The 15,653-nt window shown below is 53.5% G+C and overlaps 1 protein-coding gene across 1 annotated transcript; it reads left to right on the forward strand.

The window, feature by feature from the left end:
* Positions 1-1,833: 1,833 nt before the first annotated feature.
* On the forward strand, positions 1,834-11,108 carry LOC114502135 (putative serine protease 45). The gene is made up of 8 exons (XM_036031507.1): positions 1,834-1,921; positions 2,136-2,199; positions 2,308-2,411; positions 4,860-4,886; positions 8,470-8,617; positions 9,028-9,302; positions 10,122-10,285; positions 10,636-11,108. Exons 1-8 carry the CDS (start codon positions 1,834-1,836, stop codon positions 10,867-10,869), a joined length of 1,104 nt encoding a protein of 367 aa, XP_035887400.1. The 3' UTR covers positions 10,870-11,108.
* Positions 11,109-15,653: the final 4,545 nt, after the last annotated feature.

A 15,653-nucleotide genomic window follows, 5' to 3' on the forward strand; every position in this document is an offset into this window, starting at 1 on the left:
AGCCCAATTCAACGGCTTCTGCAGCTCAGAGTAGAGCATCCAGAGAAACTGGACCTGGGGCAAAGGGCAACGCTGGGGCATGAGGAATATTCCTTCTCTCCCACTGCTTCTACTTCCTTCTCACCCCCGACTGTTACCGAGATCAGCATTCGTTCCCCCGGGGAGCCGGGCAAGAGAGGCGCTGTGTCAGGATGCAGTTCTTCCTCCTCATCCGAGGCCCAAGGTCCCAGAGTCTCTCTGGCTAGCTGCTGATCAACTCCCCCCCACCCTCCCAATCATCTGTCCCCTGCTCTCCCAGGGGGTCCAGGTTCCCCCCCAGATATCTGGGGGCTTCAGAGGGCAGTCCGTGTCAGCCCCACCTGTTGCCCGAGGAAGGCTGGGGTTGAGAGACTGAGAGCTTGCATCGAACCCAGTCTCTTAATGTGCATCCAACCAGCTGCTTGAAGAAGCCGCTGAATATTCATGGGTCAACAAAGTCAATTCTTTTATTATTATTATTTTTTAAAGATTTTATTTATTTATTTTTAGAGAGGGAAGGGAGGGAGAAAGAAAGAGAGAGAAACATCAATGTGTGGTTGCTGGGGGTCATGGTCTGCAACCCAGGCATGTGCCCTGACTGGGAATCGAACCTGCGACATTTTGGTTCGTAGCCCGCGCTCAATCCGCTGAGCTATGCCAGCCAGGGCTTACAAAGTCAATTCTTGTTCCTATAACTCGGTCCGCAGGTAGCTTTGCTCTTTCTTATGGCTCCACTGAGCCCCGTGTGCGTGCTTTGCCTGCATCGGCAGTCCCTGGAGGGCTCGCTAAAATGCAGACCACCAGTTCCACTCCCAGAGTGTCCAGTCCTGGAGGTGTGCGTGGGACCTGAGAGGGTTCACCTCTGACGAGTTGCCAAGTGTTACTGCTGTTGCTGCTGCTCCGAGGACAATGCGCTGAGAACCTCTGCCCTGCAGTTACACGGACACAGAAGGCCTCCTCCTCTCGGCCGTCTTGGCGTGAAAGTGGCACACACCACCTGCGTGCACCTCCTCCTGGTGGGAACGCACACGACCCCCGTAGATGCCAGGCTGGGGAATGTGGTCCCCAGAGCTGGACCCTTCACGCTGGACAGGAGGCACGGGACAGGAATCTTGGTGGTCACCTCCCAACCCCTGCCTCACCAGCGGATTCCGAGATGTGGTCCCTTCGCCAGATCACCCCGTGAAAGCCCGAGGCCTTTGTGTCTTTAAGTTGCACCCTCTGGTCGGTGGGAGAGGAGGAATATCAACTCCCCAAGACTCTGCCCCAATCTTAGGTCCAGCTCAAATGGTGCTTTTTCAAACACATCGTCCCTGATGCCCTAGCCTTACTGTTCTCTTGTGCTTCCTACAGATTTCCAGATTCTCAAATCAGTATAAACCGTGAAACTCCAGAGCACCAAGGGTGCAGTCAGAGCCTGGGTGCCGACGCCCCATCACCGGCCCAGGGGCCCAGGGATTTCCGTGTGCCTTCCTGTCTAGGTTCTGGGGGCACTGCCACCAGTTTAAGGCGCTTGGGGTGCTTTCATGGGGAGCGGAGCCAGGGAGGCACTCCCAGATCCAGGGCTCTGAGGTCAATCAACTTCCAGGAAGCAGCGTGAGGAGGGGGCGCAGGGCAGAGTTCACGGCCCCTGCAGGGCTCCAGGGCGCCGTCGCACGTCATCATTATACACGGCGGCCAGTCGGGCGGGCGGTCTCGCGCCCGGAGACCCGTAGGTGACGTGCTGGAGCCGCCATCCTGCGCTAGTGGCGCCCTCACGCAGCATCGTGGCGGCTTCGCGTCTTTGAAGTTGCCGGGTGACGCCTCCTGGGCCTCATGGCGCCCTCGCTGTGCGGGCCTGGAGGCCTGAGCCGCAGCCTCCTCCTGCTGCTGCTGCCGCTGCTGCTGCCGCTGCTGAACTCCGGTGAGGCCAGGGCAGCTGTTTCCCTCCTTCTTCCCCAAGCCTCCGCCCCCTCCCCTCCCCACCCCACTCTCTCCTCTGCCCACCCTCCCCCTCCCCCACCCGCAGTGGAGGCGGGAACAGGGGCTGGACCCGCCCCAGAGTCATCTCTTCTCTACTCTCGCCTGGAAGATTCCAGGAACGCCGAGCTCCTGCCCTCTCTGGCCTCCTCCCTCAGGCCCCTCCGGGGACCCCTGGTTTTTCTCCGAGCCAGTCAACCACTTCTTCCGCTATCAGCATGGGCACCGGGGCTAAGACCCCAACCACCTCCTGACAACATCCTCAGCCTCTCGGATGCTACCCCTCTCTCCCCGGACTAGATCTTCTAGGCAGCTGGGCTCCCCCTGCAGACCCCACTTGGGCCGGCTATCTGGCCGGCATGGATTCGTGGTGTCCATCTACTTGGAGAACATTCCACTGTGCATCTCCTACCGAGCCCCTCCATTCCAGCCCGGTGCGCCTCACCAGCGCAGCCTGGTTCACCAGTGGACGCAGGCCTTCGGCCGCTGTCTCCCTGACCCCCTCCTGCCCCCAGGGGCCCCTGACTACTCAGCCCCACCCTCACCCGTTTCCCTACTCCCGCTCGAGGTGGGCCCTCCTGCGCATGCTCCCTCCATCAGCCGTGCTTACAGACCTTTATCCGCTCCCTTGGTGTCTGCTCTGTGTCCCTTGTCTCTCTCCCTCACTGCGGGAGTTCTCACCATTACAGTGTTCACTTCGTGCTTCCTCCGGTGCCTCCTCACCTGATCCTCAGCCCGTTCCTGGCAGGCGCCTTGCCTTACTGTCCCGACCTTTCTAGGACTCCCTCCTGGGCGAGGTGAACCGATTACTCAGAAGGAGGTGCACTGAAAACAGGAGGGGGGAAAGGAGGGAGGGAGGGAGCTCTGACAGCAGGGGAGCCCCGTGCACCAGGGGAGCCCCACGAACAGCCAGCTCCAGCTGCTCTGGGGCCGGGCTGGCACAGCGCTGGGTCCCTCTGGGCAGGCGAGGAGCGGGTCTCTCTGTTCTCCAGGTTCCTGCCGTGGCCTGGCATGGACGGGCGCAGGTGCAGACACCTCGGTTTGGGGAGGGCCTGAAGAGAAAGTCTAATTTTAATTCCTCATTTGCAGTCTCCATTCAATATTATTCTGTATTCGTTTCAGACGTGGTTAGACAATCCTGTCCGTTTCAGAGTGGCTCCCCCGCCCCCAGCATGTCCAGTGCCCACCTGGCCCTAGAGCTAGTTATCACGATATTATAGGCTGTCGTCCCTATGCTGCGCTTCACATCACTGTGACTATTCTGTGGCTGCCAATTGGTACTTCTTAATCCCTTCGTCTTTTTCACCAAAGAGCAACTCGAATCTTTTCTAGGGGAGGCTCAAAGAGTAACGGAAGGAACTTGCCATCATCCACCTAAGAGAGGCTCCGCCTGTCTCGGTTCTCCTCTCCCTCAGGGCAACCCCCCTGCTCTCCTGTGACCCTCCCAGCCACCGAGCTCTGTGCCTCCCTGACGTACTGGGGCTCCCTCCTCATTGCTCCCCGGGCGAACTCACATGCCCTGGGCAGTGGGTGAGCTGCCGTTTATGCGATGCTGCCTCACGGGTCTGGATGTGCATCCACTACCAGGCATCACCCGGACGACCTAGAAGCATCTCAGCTGCTTGGGAGACCTTCATCTCCCTACAGACTGGTTTTCTCACTCTGTTCTCTGACTTGGTGGATAGCAGCCACTCGTCTCTCAGATCGGAAACCGGGAGGCGGGGCCTGGCCTGTGTGGCTCAGTTAGTTAGAGCACCGTCCTAGGACCAAAGGATTGTGGGTGTGATTCCTGGTCAGGCACATAGCTAGGTTGTGGGTTCAGTCTTTGGTCCAGGCGCATCCGGGAGGCAACCAATCGATGCTTCTCTCTTGCATGGATGTTTCTCCCTCTCCCTTCCTTTCTCTCTAAAAGCAATGGAAACAGGTCCTTGAGTGAGCGTTAAAAGAAAATGGGGAGGAGGGACACCCTTTGCTCAGCCGTCTCCCCAAGCCCCACCGCCAGCTCGCTGTGTCTGGTCTCCCTGCCACTTCTCGTGCAGACCTCCGGGTTTCTTGCCTGGTGTCTGCAGAGCCTCCCGTGGGATCTCCCCGCCCTCAGTCTCGTCACCTTCCTGTCTATTCTCCTTGCTGCCTTCACAACACGAGCCTGACCGTGTCCCCTGTCTCCTGGCCGCTCCTCTCCCTGACTCTGCTGTCCTGGTTCATTTCTCGCCATCGCAGGCCTTGCCCTTGATCCTGCAAGCCTCAGGCAGACACCGAGATGTTGCTTTTGTAAGGAGTGTCACTGTCACATCTCGTTTTTGTTGTGCCGTCTCATCTTGAAGACCTGGCACAATAACCCCTATTTCCACTACGTTGTCTTTGCCCCCCTGACCCCTGTGGCCTCGTCCCTGCACTGATCTCATGCCAGTGATGGCGTTTGCTTCGGTGTCCCCTGCTGGCCCGCACGTTCCTCCAGGGCACACACAGCATGCATCTACCCGGTAGCTCTGTCCTCACCAGCTCTGGGCTCCAGGCTGGGCACGGAGCTGGAGATTAGAAAGTATTTGGTGAACGATGCTCTGGCTGGTGTGGCTCAGTGGATTGAGGGCCAGCCTTCGAACCAAAGGGTCGCAGGTTCAATTCCCAGTCAGGGCACAGGCCTGGGTTGAAGGCCAGGTCCCCAGTAGGAGTGTGCAAGAGGCAGCCGCACATTAATGTTTCTCTCCCTCTCTTTCTCCCTCCCATCCCCCCTCTCTAAAAATAAATAAATAATTTTTTAAAAAATTAAAAAAGAAAACATTCGGTGAATGAATAAATGAGCTAATGGATGACAGTGCACCTCTTCACTGTCATCCTGTTGTGACCTCTCGCTTCATCCTGGTCCCCCTTTTCTCCTCCAGGTTACAAAGAAGATGACACCAAGCCAGGTGGGTAGGGTGAGCCCCTGCTGCAGGTCCCCTCAGTTCCTGGGTGTGCTCTGAAGAGGGTCCCCTGGGCGGTGGTGCTCCTGGGTCTGCAGGAAGCAGAGATTTCGTGTAAAGCGTCTGCTTTCTGAAGGGTAGCCCGTGGCTGCCAGGACAGGCGGACCCGGCAGCGCGGGGGAGAGGGCAGCCGGGCCGCCCGTGGGATGCGGAGCCTCTTTGAGCTCAGCCCAGGCTGTGTCCCATCAGGGGGTGTGACCCTTTTCTGCACAGAGACCTCTGGGCTCCAAACTGTTTCTTTGCAAACGGAGCACCTGCAGAGCCTGGCACTTTTGGGTCTTCCTGCCTTTATCCTTAGACCGCAAGGGTGGAGGGTGGCTTTGTGTTGCTTGTTCAGGGGCCTCCGTGGTCACGTGGTCATGGGTGCACCCTGATTTGCTGTGAATTGTCTAAGTTGGTCATCCCTGCTTATGTCCCCGCCCCACCGCTAGTCCCTCTCTCTGCCCTCTCTCCAGCCTTTCTCACATGCGCAGTGCGTCTCTTTCTCTTGGTGTGTTTTTGTAAAAGTACATACCGCAGTTTCGTGGGCACGTGTTTCTAACGGACACAGATGGCGTGTGCTCTGGGTCTCTTTCTGTTTCCCACTCTTTTCATTCAGCCCCGTTTAAAAAAAAAAACGGTTTATTTGGCAATAATTTTAAGCTCGTGAAACACTGAAAATACAAACAGTACAAAGAACACACATACACAAGACATTTTTTCAGGATCAGTTACGGGGAACCTACGACATGGTTCTTTCTCTCTAAATACGTTGGTGTTTTCTGAGAATATTCTCTCAAGTAGCCACAGCGCACTGAGCAACTTCAGAAAGTGGCATCGGTGCCACACTTTTGTGTGTTGTGCGTATTTCAGCGTGGTCCGCCCCCGCACGCCCACCAGCAGGTTGTGGGGGTGTGTGTGTTGCTGCGGGTCTGCCGACCTTTGATCCAGTCCACGTGTGCCCTTTTCTGCTAGTCTAATAGGTTAAAAAAAAAAGGACTTCTCGATTTATTGGACATTTTTCTCACTGCTGACGAGTTTGAGCACGTTTCAATGTGCCGTTATTGGCCTACTGAGTTTCTTCCTGTAATAGATTGCCGGTCCTTATGTTTTTCATATTGTCTGTTCCTTTTCCTTGTCGATTTTCTTGTATATTCCTAATGACAGTCTCGTGCTGATTTTGGATGTCGCAAATGCTGCCTTCTCACCTGTCACCTGTCTGCTGACCTCGTTCATGGGGTCAGAAAGCCTTCATTCTGTGTCACCTTCAGTTGAATGCTTTATGATGTGTGCTGCGAGGTTTTGTTTTAGGAGTCCTCTCCCTGCCCCACGCTGCGTGGGCTGCTGTGAAGCCTCCAGTTTGGCTGTTTGTGATGAGGCCTTCCAGTGCCAGTAGAGAGGAGGAATCCAGTCTTGCTTTTCTTATTTCTTCTAGACTGAGCCGATTTCCCAGGACCATATCCTCGGGGAGCTGTCCTCCACCGACCAATGGCAGCAGCTCCTATCTTTACAACGAGTCCCTGTGGTCCCTGGAACAATCTCTCACGCTCACTATTCTCTTCCGTTGGTGCATTAGTCTGTCTTGGTCAGTGCCACGCTGTTTTTGCTAGCGTGGCTCTGATGGGTGTCTTAATAGCTCCTAGGACAAGTGTCCCTTCTTGGATCTATTTTTTCAAAGTCTGAGGTTTTCAGGAAAACTTGCTTTTCTATTTCCATTTTAGAGCGAGCTTCTCCAACTTCTTAACAATTCTGACTTGGAAAGTGACTTTCTAGAATTCATTTGGGGAAAAATTGTCACCAGTGAAAGGGGTCTTGCCCTTTCCCCCAAGATAGAAATCAAGAGCAGAGATGAAAACAATTTGAAAGGAGGTTTCCCGGAAACAAGGGGAAGGGAAGGAGGGCCGGAGCTCCATGCACCAAGGGAGCCCCCTCCGCCCCCCCCAGCTGCCCCCAGCCCCTACCAGTAACAGGGAGCACGGCTCCCGAATGGCTGCTGGGGTTGGGCTAACCCAGCGCTGCATTTCTTCGCGCAGGCGCACAGCGGGCCTCTTTGTTCTCCAAGCTCCCAGCCTGGTTCTCAGTGTGCGCCTGCGCAGACCGGTGAAGGCGACGGCACCCTGGTTTGGGGAGGGCCTGCAGGGAAACTAATCTTACCTAGGAGAGGCTTAAAGGTAACTGAAGAACATCCCCATCCATTTAAGAGAGGCTCAGCTTGTCTCAAAATTACATCTGAAATATTTAGTTGTTCTGTTTGACAGCAATGGATGTCTCTGCATTTATGCCAATCGTTTCCAGAGCTTTTATGCGAGTTATAAACGTGTCGCCGCAGAAATCTCGTGTAGGGTTGGGTGAGTTAATTCCTTGGTACTTCATACATCTTTGCTATTGAAAATGTTTCCCGATTTTTGCATATTTTTTCTGTTGGTTGTGCCGGGCGAGGGAAATATTACTGACTTGAAAAGCAAGTTGTGGAAGTATTGTATATATGCACAAAAAGTGTGTAAGTGTCCGGCTCAAGAAGTAGTCACACAGCGCACACACTTGTGCCCTCGACAGCCGCGTGAGCGGAGCAGGAGCAGCACCCAGAGGCCCCCGGCGCCCTCCCCTCAAGGAGTCCCATTGTTCCGGCGTCCGGCGTGTAAGCAGGTTCTTTCTGCCTGCTCCTCAGGGTTACGTGATGTCTGAGGCAGCTTTGTGGCATATAACTTTTATCGAGTTAGTGACTTCTTTTCTCTCCCTAGTTTGCTAGGTAAGAGGTTGGTGTGTGTGTGTGTGTGTGTGTGTAGTTGTAAATACGTGTTGAATTTTTCCAACGCCCTTTTCTGTGTGTATTGAGAAAAGCCCAGGATCTTTCTGCAGAGAATCCACTGAGGGCTCCCCCACTGTGGGTCCCCCTTTGCACTCCCGGGACAATCTCTACGCTATCATAGTGCATGATTTTATAAAAATGTGATGTTGGTTAATATTTATTTACAATACGTGCATCTGCATCCATTCATGGAGTCGAACGACTTGACTGTTGGAACCGCGTGCACACGGAGAGTGTGAGCTGTGGGGGTGGGCTGGGCCCAGGTTGGGCGGGGCCTGGGGCCCGGGCTGGGTTCTTTCTTGGATGGCCCGGGTAGGATCACAGTCCAGAGCTTGTCTTCGCTCTGAGCAGCGTGGGCACCTGAGCGACGCAGCAGCATCAGAGCCGTTCAGGAGTGCGGCCTGGGAGCTCGCACTGGACGCAAGAAAAGGCGTTTCTCGTCCCAGGGCTTCTCTGCGTCTCGCCTGTTTTGAGGTTCCGTGCTGATTGTGCCTGGTGTATCTCTTTTCCTTCCCTCCTTTGATGCCTCTGTCTTGATGCGTCTTGTCTCCTCCACTGTCACTTTCTGCCAAGCTCAGTGCCCTTGGCAGAAGGCCCCTGCCCTTCTCCCCCATCACTGACGAGCGAACAGGCCCCAGTTCACAGCTGTGTGCAGGCTGCCCCAGCTTGGGGCATCTTGGTCTCCTCATTCTCACCCTCCCGTGCGGTCACTGTGTCTCCTTGGCGCCCTTGTCCCTGAAGCTTGTGGCAAGCCCTGGTGGTCGAAGGCCTTGGACGTGACCCGCCATTGGCCCTGGGAAGCGAGTCTCCGGCTGGAAAGTCAGCACGTGTGTGGAGGGGCCCTCATTGGCCGCGAGTGGGTGGTGACTGCAGCCCACTGCATCCAAGGGTGAGTGGGGCCCGAGTCTCCAGGGCCCAGGACCTGGGGCTGCGACAGGCCCCGCCCAGCTTCCTGGCTTCCTCTGTGAGGCAACGTGGGAGTGGGGAGTGGAAAGGGGTGCTCGGAACAGGGGAGGCGGGCTCTTGAGATACAGGGGGCTGGGAGCTCCAAGCAACAAAGCCCGTATCCTAAACAGGGCGACAGACAAATTCAGTGTAGAACCTCCATCCCCTCACACGTGAGAGCATACATGTAGACCACCAGCACCCACATGCACCACACACAGACCACCTTGCACCAACTCGAGTGATGAACAGGGAGGTAGCCGTCCCTAAGGGAGAGGGTCCTGGGCGGAGGTTGGGGCGTGGTGCCGCTCGGGGCCCCGCCGTCTACCAGGTGGGGCTCTGTGTCCCCTGTAGCACCAAAGAGTACTCGGTGGTTCTCGGCACCTCCCAGCTGAACCCCCCGAGCCCCTGGAAGGCCGTCTCCATCCCCGTGAGGGACATCATCATGCACCCCAAGTACTGGGGCCGGACCTTCACCATGGGCGACGTTGCCCTTCTCCGGCTGCACGCTCCCGCCACCTTCAGCGAGCACGTGCAGCCCATCTGTCTCCCCGAGCCCACCTTCGACCTGAAGATCGGGACGCAGTGCTGGGTGACCGGCTGGAGCCAGGCTAAGCAGCGCTTCTCACGTGAGCGGGGCGGGGCGGGGGTGGGGGTGGTCTGTTCCTCTGGGGCCTTGCCTGAGGGATGCCTGCTCTCCCTGCGGTGCCTCTCTGGAAGCTCAGGGGTCCCTGGTTCTGGGATGGGTTAGGACCACCCCTCACGTGGGAACCACGGTCCGTGGCTGCGGGCACCTCATCGGGCCCAGCCGTGCCTGGGCTGCGCAGGGTCGTTTGCCTCGCAGGAGCTCACAGCCAGGGAGCCACACATTCACCCACTCACCCGTTTGCTCACTTGAACTTCCAGCACCTGCCCCATGCGGAACCCTCGGCGCTGGGGACACAGGCCCTGCCTGTCGGGAGCTCGTCCCTGAGTGTGTGTGGGGGGCACAGGCTGGCAGGGAAAGACGCGGCCAGGCAACCTTGGGCTACAGCTGAGAGGGATCTGGGATGCCTTCTGGGCAGAGAGGGTCTGCCTGCGATGCCCGTGGGGACAGCGAGTTTGGTTCAGGTGGCGCGGGGCACGGCCAGTGCGGCGCTCGGGCCGGGCCACAGTGATGTGTGCCGAGATCCCGGTGCGCCCGCAGTGGCGTGGCAGTCGGATTGTGGCCTGCATGGTTCAGAAGCCCAAGCTTCCCAGAGAAAGGGACCCTGAAACGCAGCCTTGGGGGGCAATGGGCTGGTCAGAGCCCGTTCTCACAGCAGGGGGAGGGGCCGGGAAGGAGAGCAAGGAGGCGTGAAGGGGCGTGGCCTGGCCGGGTCTCCAGGGTAGAGGCGTCAGGACACTGGGAAAGGGCGCGGCTGAGCGGAGCGAAGGGCCAGTTCCCACCCCGCTGGGCTCCTCCACAGCCAACTCCACGCTGACCCCAGAGCTGCAGGAGGCTGAGGTGTTCATCATGGACAACAAGAGGTGTGACCAGATTTACCGCAAGAAGTCCATCATCCCCCGCGTTGTCCCCCTTGTCTTGGGGGACATGATCTGTGCCACCAATTATGGAGAAAACCTGTGCTATGTGAGTTTCAGGGAGGTTCGGGGAGCTCTCCTTCCGCTGGGAGCCGCGCCCAAGCGGGGGTGGGGGTGGCGGGGTAAGTTCCCCGGCGGGGAGGGGTCTGCCTGGCCTCGCTCCTTGTCACCATCACTGGGCAGTGAGTGCTCTGCTCCTGTCTTCCCTCCCCTGTGACCTGGATGTTCCTGGTATTCTGCAGTGGGGCCTCCAACCACGGAGCTGAAGGAGGACCCCACGTAGCAAGAGCCTGAAGGAGCGAAAGAGTCTTCCAAGCGGAATGGAGAGCGTGGGCATTCTGGGCCCCCTGGGTCCCGGCAGGGCCCACAGCCTCCCATCACTCCTCTGTCTTTGCCTAGGGGGACGTGGGAGGCCCGCTGGCTTGCGAAGTCGAGGACCGATGGATTCTGGCTGGGGTGTTGTCCTGGGAAAAGGCCTGCGCCAAAGCACAGAATCCGGGGGTGTACACACGCGTCACCAAATACAGCAGATGGATCAGGAATCACATGAGCAGCAGGGCTCCCTCGGACCCCTGCACCTCCGTCGGGCTCCTCCTCCTGCCCTGGCTGCTGCAGCCCCACACGGGCCCCTGACCTCCCCACCCTCCTTCCTCCTGCTCTGCCTCTGCCGAGTGGGGCCAGATCAAGGTCAGACCAAGGCCACGTGTTCCTATTCAACAGGAGTCACGGTGGGGACAGAGCCACCCCTGGGAGACCTGGTCTCAGTGGGGGGGGATGCGGTGGATGAGGAGGCCTTGGCAGGCCTGGAGAAGGGAGGCGTGGCCTGGAAGGCTCTGGCTCTGGGGCCCAGAGCAGCAGGGATTAAATTTGTGCAAATGTGAGCTGTTCTGTTCTCTTTTCTGGGTGGCCCTGGTGGTTGGGGGTGGCTGGGAGGGCAGGGCCTCCTGAAATTAATTCTACCAGGTGGTCCCCCAGAGCGGCGGCTGATGGTTTTGCTCCATCACCAGCGCTGGGGCGCAGGGGGAGGGCTCGAGGCCTCAGTCTCCCCACCTGTGGCGTGGGCGTGCTGTGTGGAGGCCGTTGGAAAACTCGCTGTCAGCGGACAGCAGGGAGGACCCACGTACAGTGCTCCGCTCAGCTTCGACGTTTTCAACGGCATTTAAAAATACCGATTACAAAAGTATTATGTGTTCACAGCTACATTTTTTCTTTGCATTAAAAAAATTTATAAGCAATATCTGAATACATTCCTGCGATTTACTTAAAAAAAATCAGGCATACAGGTAAAGACTTCCTCCTCTTACCCACCCCACCACAATGCTGTTCCCTTACCAGAAGTAATCATGGGGAGCATCCTTAAATAACCTATCTTTATGATTTTAGGTAAATGAGTTTATACGTATGTATTATCAATGACCCACCCACATTTAAGGAATTTAGATGCCTTGAAAACCTGCGTCAGTACCGAGGGTGGTGTGGAGTTGGAGCCGACTGCCTGTGTTCTGTGCCAGGGGTCAGAGGTCACTTAACCAGCACGCTCTCAGGCCGCTTCTGACTTGTCAGCACAGCGGCCATCGGAACTCTGTCCCGCCTGCGCGCGGTGCGGAGAGGGGCAGTCCAAGAAACACACAGTTCATCACTTCGGATGAGCACTATCAAGTTCACCTGTCCCCAGCACGGAATCCCTCTACCTTCACACCCGTCGTGTATGAGAACAAGTTTCCCCTGTTGCTACAAGTGGATGTCACTGATCTTTAAAGCTCACGCCTACCCACTAGCCGAGAGTTATACCATTGCTGTTAGAATTTGCATTTTCTGGATTGGAAAAGTGTTTTCTCACGTGTGTATTGGAAAACGTGTATCTTTTCTCCAGTGAATCCTCTGTTCATATACTTTGCCCGTTTTAAAATTTGGGTTGCTTATCTTTCCTGATGGGAGGTCTTCGGCTTTTCTGAATCTTAAGCCTTTGTCAATTTTATGAATATTTTCTCCAGTGAGCCACTGGTCTTTTAGAAATACGTGCAATGGATGGGTAATTTTTCCATCAAGACTTTAAAAATTATTGCAGAGTCACATGAGTCTTTTGTCACATCAGTCTTTTCTCTCTCTTTTTTAAAAGATTTCATTTATTTATTTTTAGAGAGGGAAGGGAGGGAGAAAGAGAGAGAGAGAGAAACACCAATGCGTGGTTACTGGGGGCCGCGGCCTGCAACCCAGGCATGTGCCCTGACTGGGAATCGAACCTGCGATCCTTTCGTTCACAGCCTGCACTCAATCCACTGAGCTACGCCAGCCCGGGCCTTTTCTCTCTTTATGAGTTCTGTGAAGCCTTGCTTAAGATGGTCTTCTCCATCTCCAGATGACAAGAGCTATCCTCCTATATGTCTTTCAATATTTTAATAACTTTACTTTTTACGTGTAACTCTGTAAGCCATTTGAAATTTCTGTTTGCATAGGGTGTGTGGTGGGGATCTAACAGTTTCCAACTGGAGGACCAACTCTGTTGATAACATTTGTTTGGAGAGGCCATCCTTTTCCTGCTGATTTGAATATCTACATTTATAATAATGACATTTTATTATATTTATGGGTATGTTTTTTAGACTTCATTTTTAATATAATTTATTGATTATGCTATTACAGTTGTCACATTCCCCCCCTTTCTTCCCCTCCGCCCTGCACACCTGGTCCCACCCACATCCCTCTTCCCCCCTTAGTTCATGTCCATGGGTCGTACGTATAAGTTCTTTGGCTTCTACATTTCCTATAATATTCTTAACCTCCCCCTGTCTATTTTCTACCTACCATCTATGCTGCTTATTTTCCCCCTCTCTCCCCCTCCCACTCCCTCGCTGATAACCCTCCATGTGATCTCCATTTCTCTGATTCGGTTCCTGTTCTAGTTGTTTGCTTAGGTTTTTTTTTTTTTTTTTAGGTTCAGATGTTGATAGTTGTGAGTTTGTTGTTTTACTGTTCATATTTTTGATCATCTTCTTTTTCTTAGATAAGTCCCTTTAACATTTCATATAATAAGGGCTTGGTGATGATGAACTCCTTTAACTTGACCTTATCTGGGAAGCACTTTATCTGCCCTTCCATTCTAAATGAGAGCTTTGCTGGATAGAGCAATCTTGGATGTAGGTCCTTGCCTTTCATGACTTGGAATATTTCTTTCTAGCCCCTTCTTCTCTGTAAGGTTTGTTTTGAGAAATCAGCTAACAGTCTTAAGGGAACTCCTTTGTAGGTAACTCTCTCCTTTCCTCTTGCTGCTTTTAAGATTCTCTCCTTATCTTTCATCTTGAGTAATATAACTATGATGTGCCTTGGTGTGTGCTTCCTTGGGTCCAACTTCTTTGGGACTGTCTGAGCTTCCTGGACTTACTGGAAGTCTATTTCCTTTGACAGATTGGGGAAGTTCTCCTTTATTGTTTTTTCAAATAAATTTTCCATTTCTTGCCCTTCCTCTTCTTCTTCTGGCACCCCTATGATTTGGATGTTGGAATATTTAAAGTTGTCCTGGAGTTTCCTAAGCCTCTCCTTATTTTTTTGGAATTCTTGTTTCTTCATTCTGTTCCAGTTAAATATTTCTTCCTTCTGCTCCAAACTGTTGATCTGAGTTCCTGTTTTCTTCCTGTCACTGTTGGTTCCCTGTACATTTTCCTTTATTTCACTTTGCATAGCCTTCATTTTTTCCTCTATTTTGTGACTACACTCAACCAATTCTGTAGCATCCTAATTACCAGTGTTTTGAACTGTGCATCTGATAGTTTGGCTGTCTCTTCCTTGCTTGGTTGTATTTTCTCTAGAGCTTCCATCTGTTCTTTCATTTAGGCCACTTTTTTTTTTTTTTTTTGCTTTGGCATGCCTGTTACGTAGTAAGGGGCGGAGCCTTAGGTATTCACCAGGGCAGGACAACCCACATTGCTGCATTGTGGTGCTGTTTGTGGGGATGGGGGTCCCAGAAGAAACAATGCTGATTGTTCAGCTCTCAGCGGGCTTTCAGTCACTTCCGCTGCTACCTACAAGCAAATTGGGCCCTTCTGGTGCTGACTCCCTGGTGGGTGGGTTTGTATACACCCTAGGACCCTGTGGGTCTCTCCAATGAACTCTCCTATGAGGCTGGGAGTTTCTCCTGCCACCTCAACCCTCACAAGTTTTTTCAGTCAGAGGTTTTGAGGCTTTATTTCCCCACCCTGAGGTCTTGCTCTCCAGTTGTTCCTCCTGGTTTATCCACACGCAAATGTGGGATCTCCTGGTCTGCCAGCACCACCTTACCTGGCCCTTCAGCCACCACCTTGCTGTGAGTCCTCTCCACACTGGCTGCCATCTCTGCCCCTCCCCTACTGGTCTGGATGAGTGTTTTTCCTTTAACTTCTTGGTTGTCAGACTTCCATACAGTCCGATTTTCTGGCAGTTGTTTTTTTTTTTTTTTTAATTTGTTGTTGTCCTTCTTTTGGTTGTATGAGGAGGCACAGTGGGTCTACCTACACCTCCATCTTGGCCGGAAGTCCTATGGGTATGTTTTTTAAATCTCAATCTCAGATATGCCCACTTATCTGCTTGTCTGTCCCTGGGTCAGTGCCGTACTCTTTCAATCAGCTTTACGTTACATTTTATTAAGTGGTAGCAGAAACTCTCCTGTAAAAACAAATATTGCCTCATCTTCAAAGTTTGTCTTCCATATCAACTTTAGAACCAGTTTGTTAATTCCCATGAAGAGCTCTGTTGGTGTTTGAATTGAAGTTAGACGCACAGACTAATTTGGGGCTAACCATCACTTCTGCAGTGTTGAGTTCTTAGCCAGGCACATGGTGCAGGTCTCCGTTGGGTCAGCTCTCCTGTTCATGTATGTCTGAAAAGTGCTGGGTTTGTTTTTCAGTGTTTTACAGTTTTTGACCATGTTTGTTGTGGATGATAGTATCTTTTCCCGTGCATTTTTTCTAATTCTACATGTGAAGTATTTAAAAAATATTGATGGATTTAACAAAACAGTGATCTTGATTCCTGCCATCTTGCAAAACTGTCCTATTTCATTCATTAGTTCTTCACTGGACTATCTTGGCTTATTTTTTGGGTAGCCAAGTTACCTAAAATGGTGACTGCTACATCTTGTCCTTTTTGGAAGCGTATCATTTCTATTTCACTTGTTACTCCATCGCCGGAGACACCCGGCACACTGGGAAGTGGTGGCCACGACTCTGGGAGTTCGTGTGCGGGTCCTGACTTCATTCTTTCATTTGCCCACAGATATTTCCTGGGAGTCTTTCCTGAGCCAGACACTGTCTGGGGCCCTGGTGACTCAATAGTGAACTATGAAGATGATTATATGTTTTTTCTTATTCACATAGTATAATACATTACTGGATCTCAGCAGATTACTTAGGAGAACCCTGTGGTACGCTGTGGATTCGGTTTGG

Source organism: Phyllostomus discolor, chromosome 7, assembly GCF_004126475.2.
Source record: "Phyllostomus discolor isolate MPI-MPIP mPhyDis1 chromosome 7, mPhyDis1.pri.v3, whole genome shotgun sequence".
Classification (NCBI taxonomy): domain Eukaryota; kingdom Metazoa; phylum Chordata; class Mammalia; order Chiroptera; family Phyllostomidae; genus Phyllostomus; species Phyllostomus discolor.

Coding starts and splice junctions, on each gene's coding strand:
- LOC114502135 (XM_036031507.1), top strand. CDS start 1,834: ATGGCGCCCTCGCTGTGCGGGCCTGGAGGCCTGAGCCGCAGCCTCCTC. Junction 2,412..4,859: donor AGCCCCTCCATTCCAGCCCG/GTGCGCCTCACC, acceptor TTTCTCCTCCAG/GTTACAAAGAAGATGACACC. Junction 9,303..10,121: donor GGCTAAGCAGCGCTTCTCAC/GTGAGCGGGGCG, acceptor GCTCCTCCACAG/CCAACTCCACGCTGACCCCA.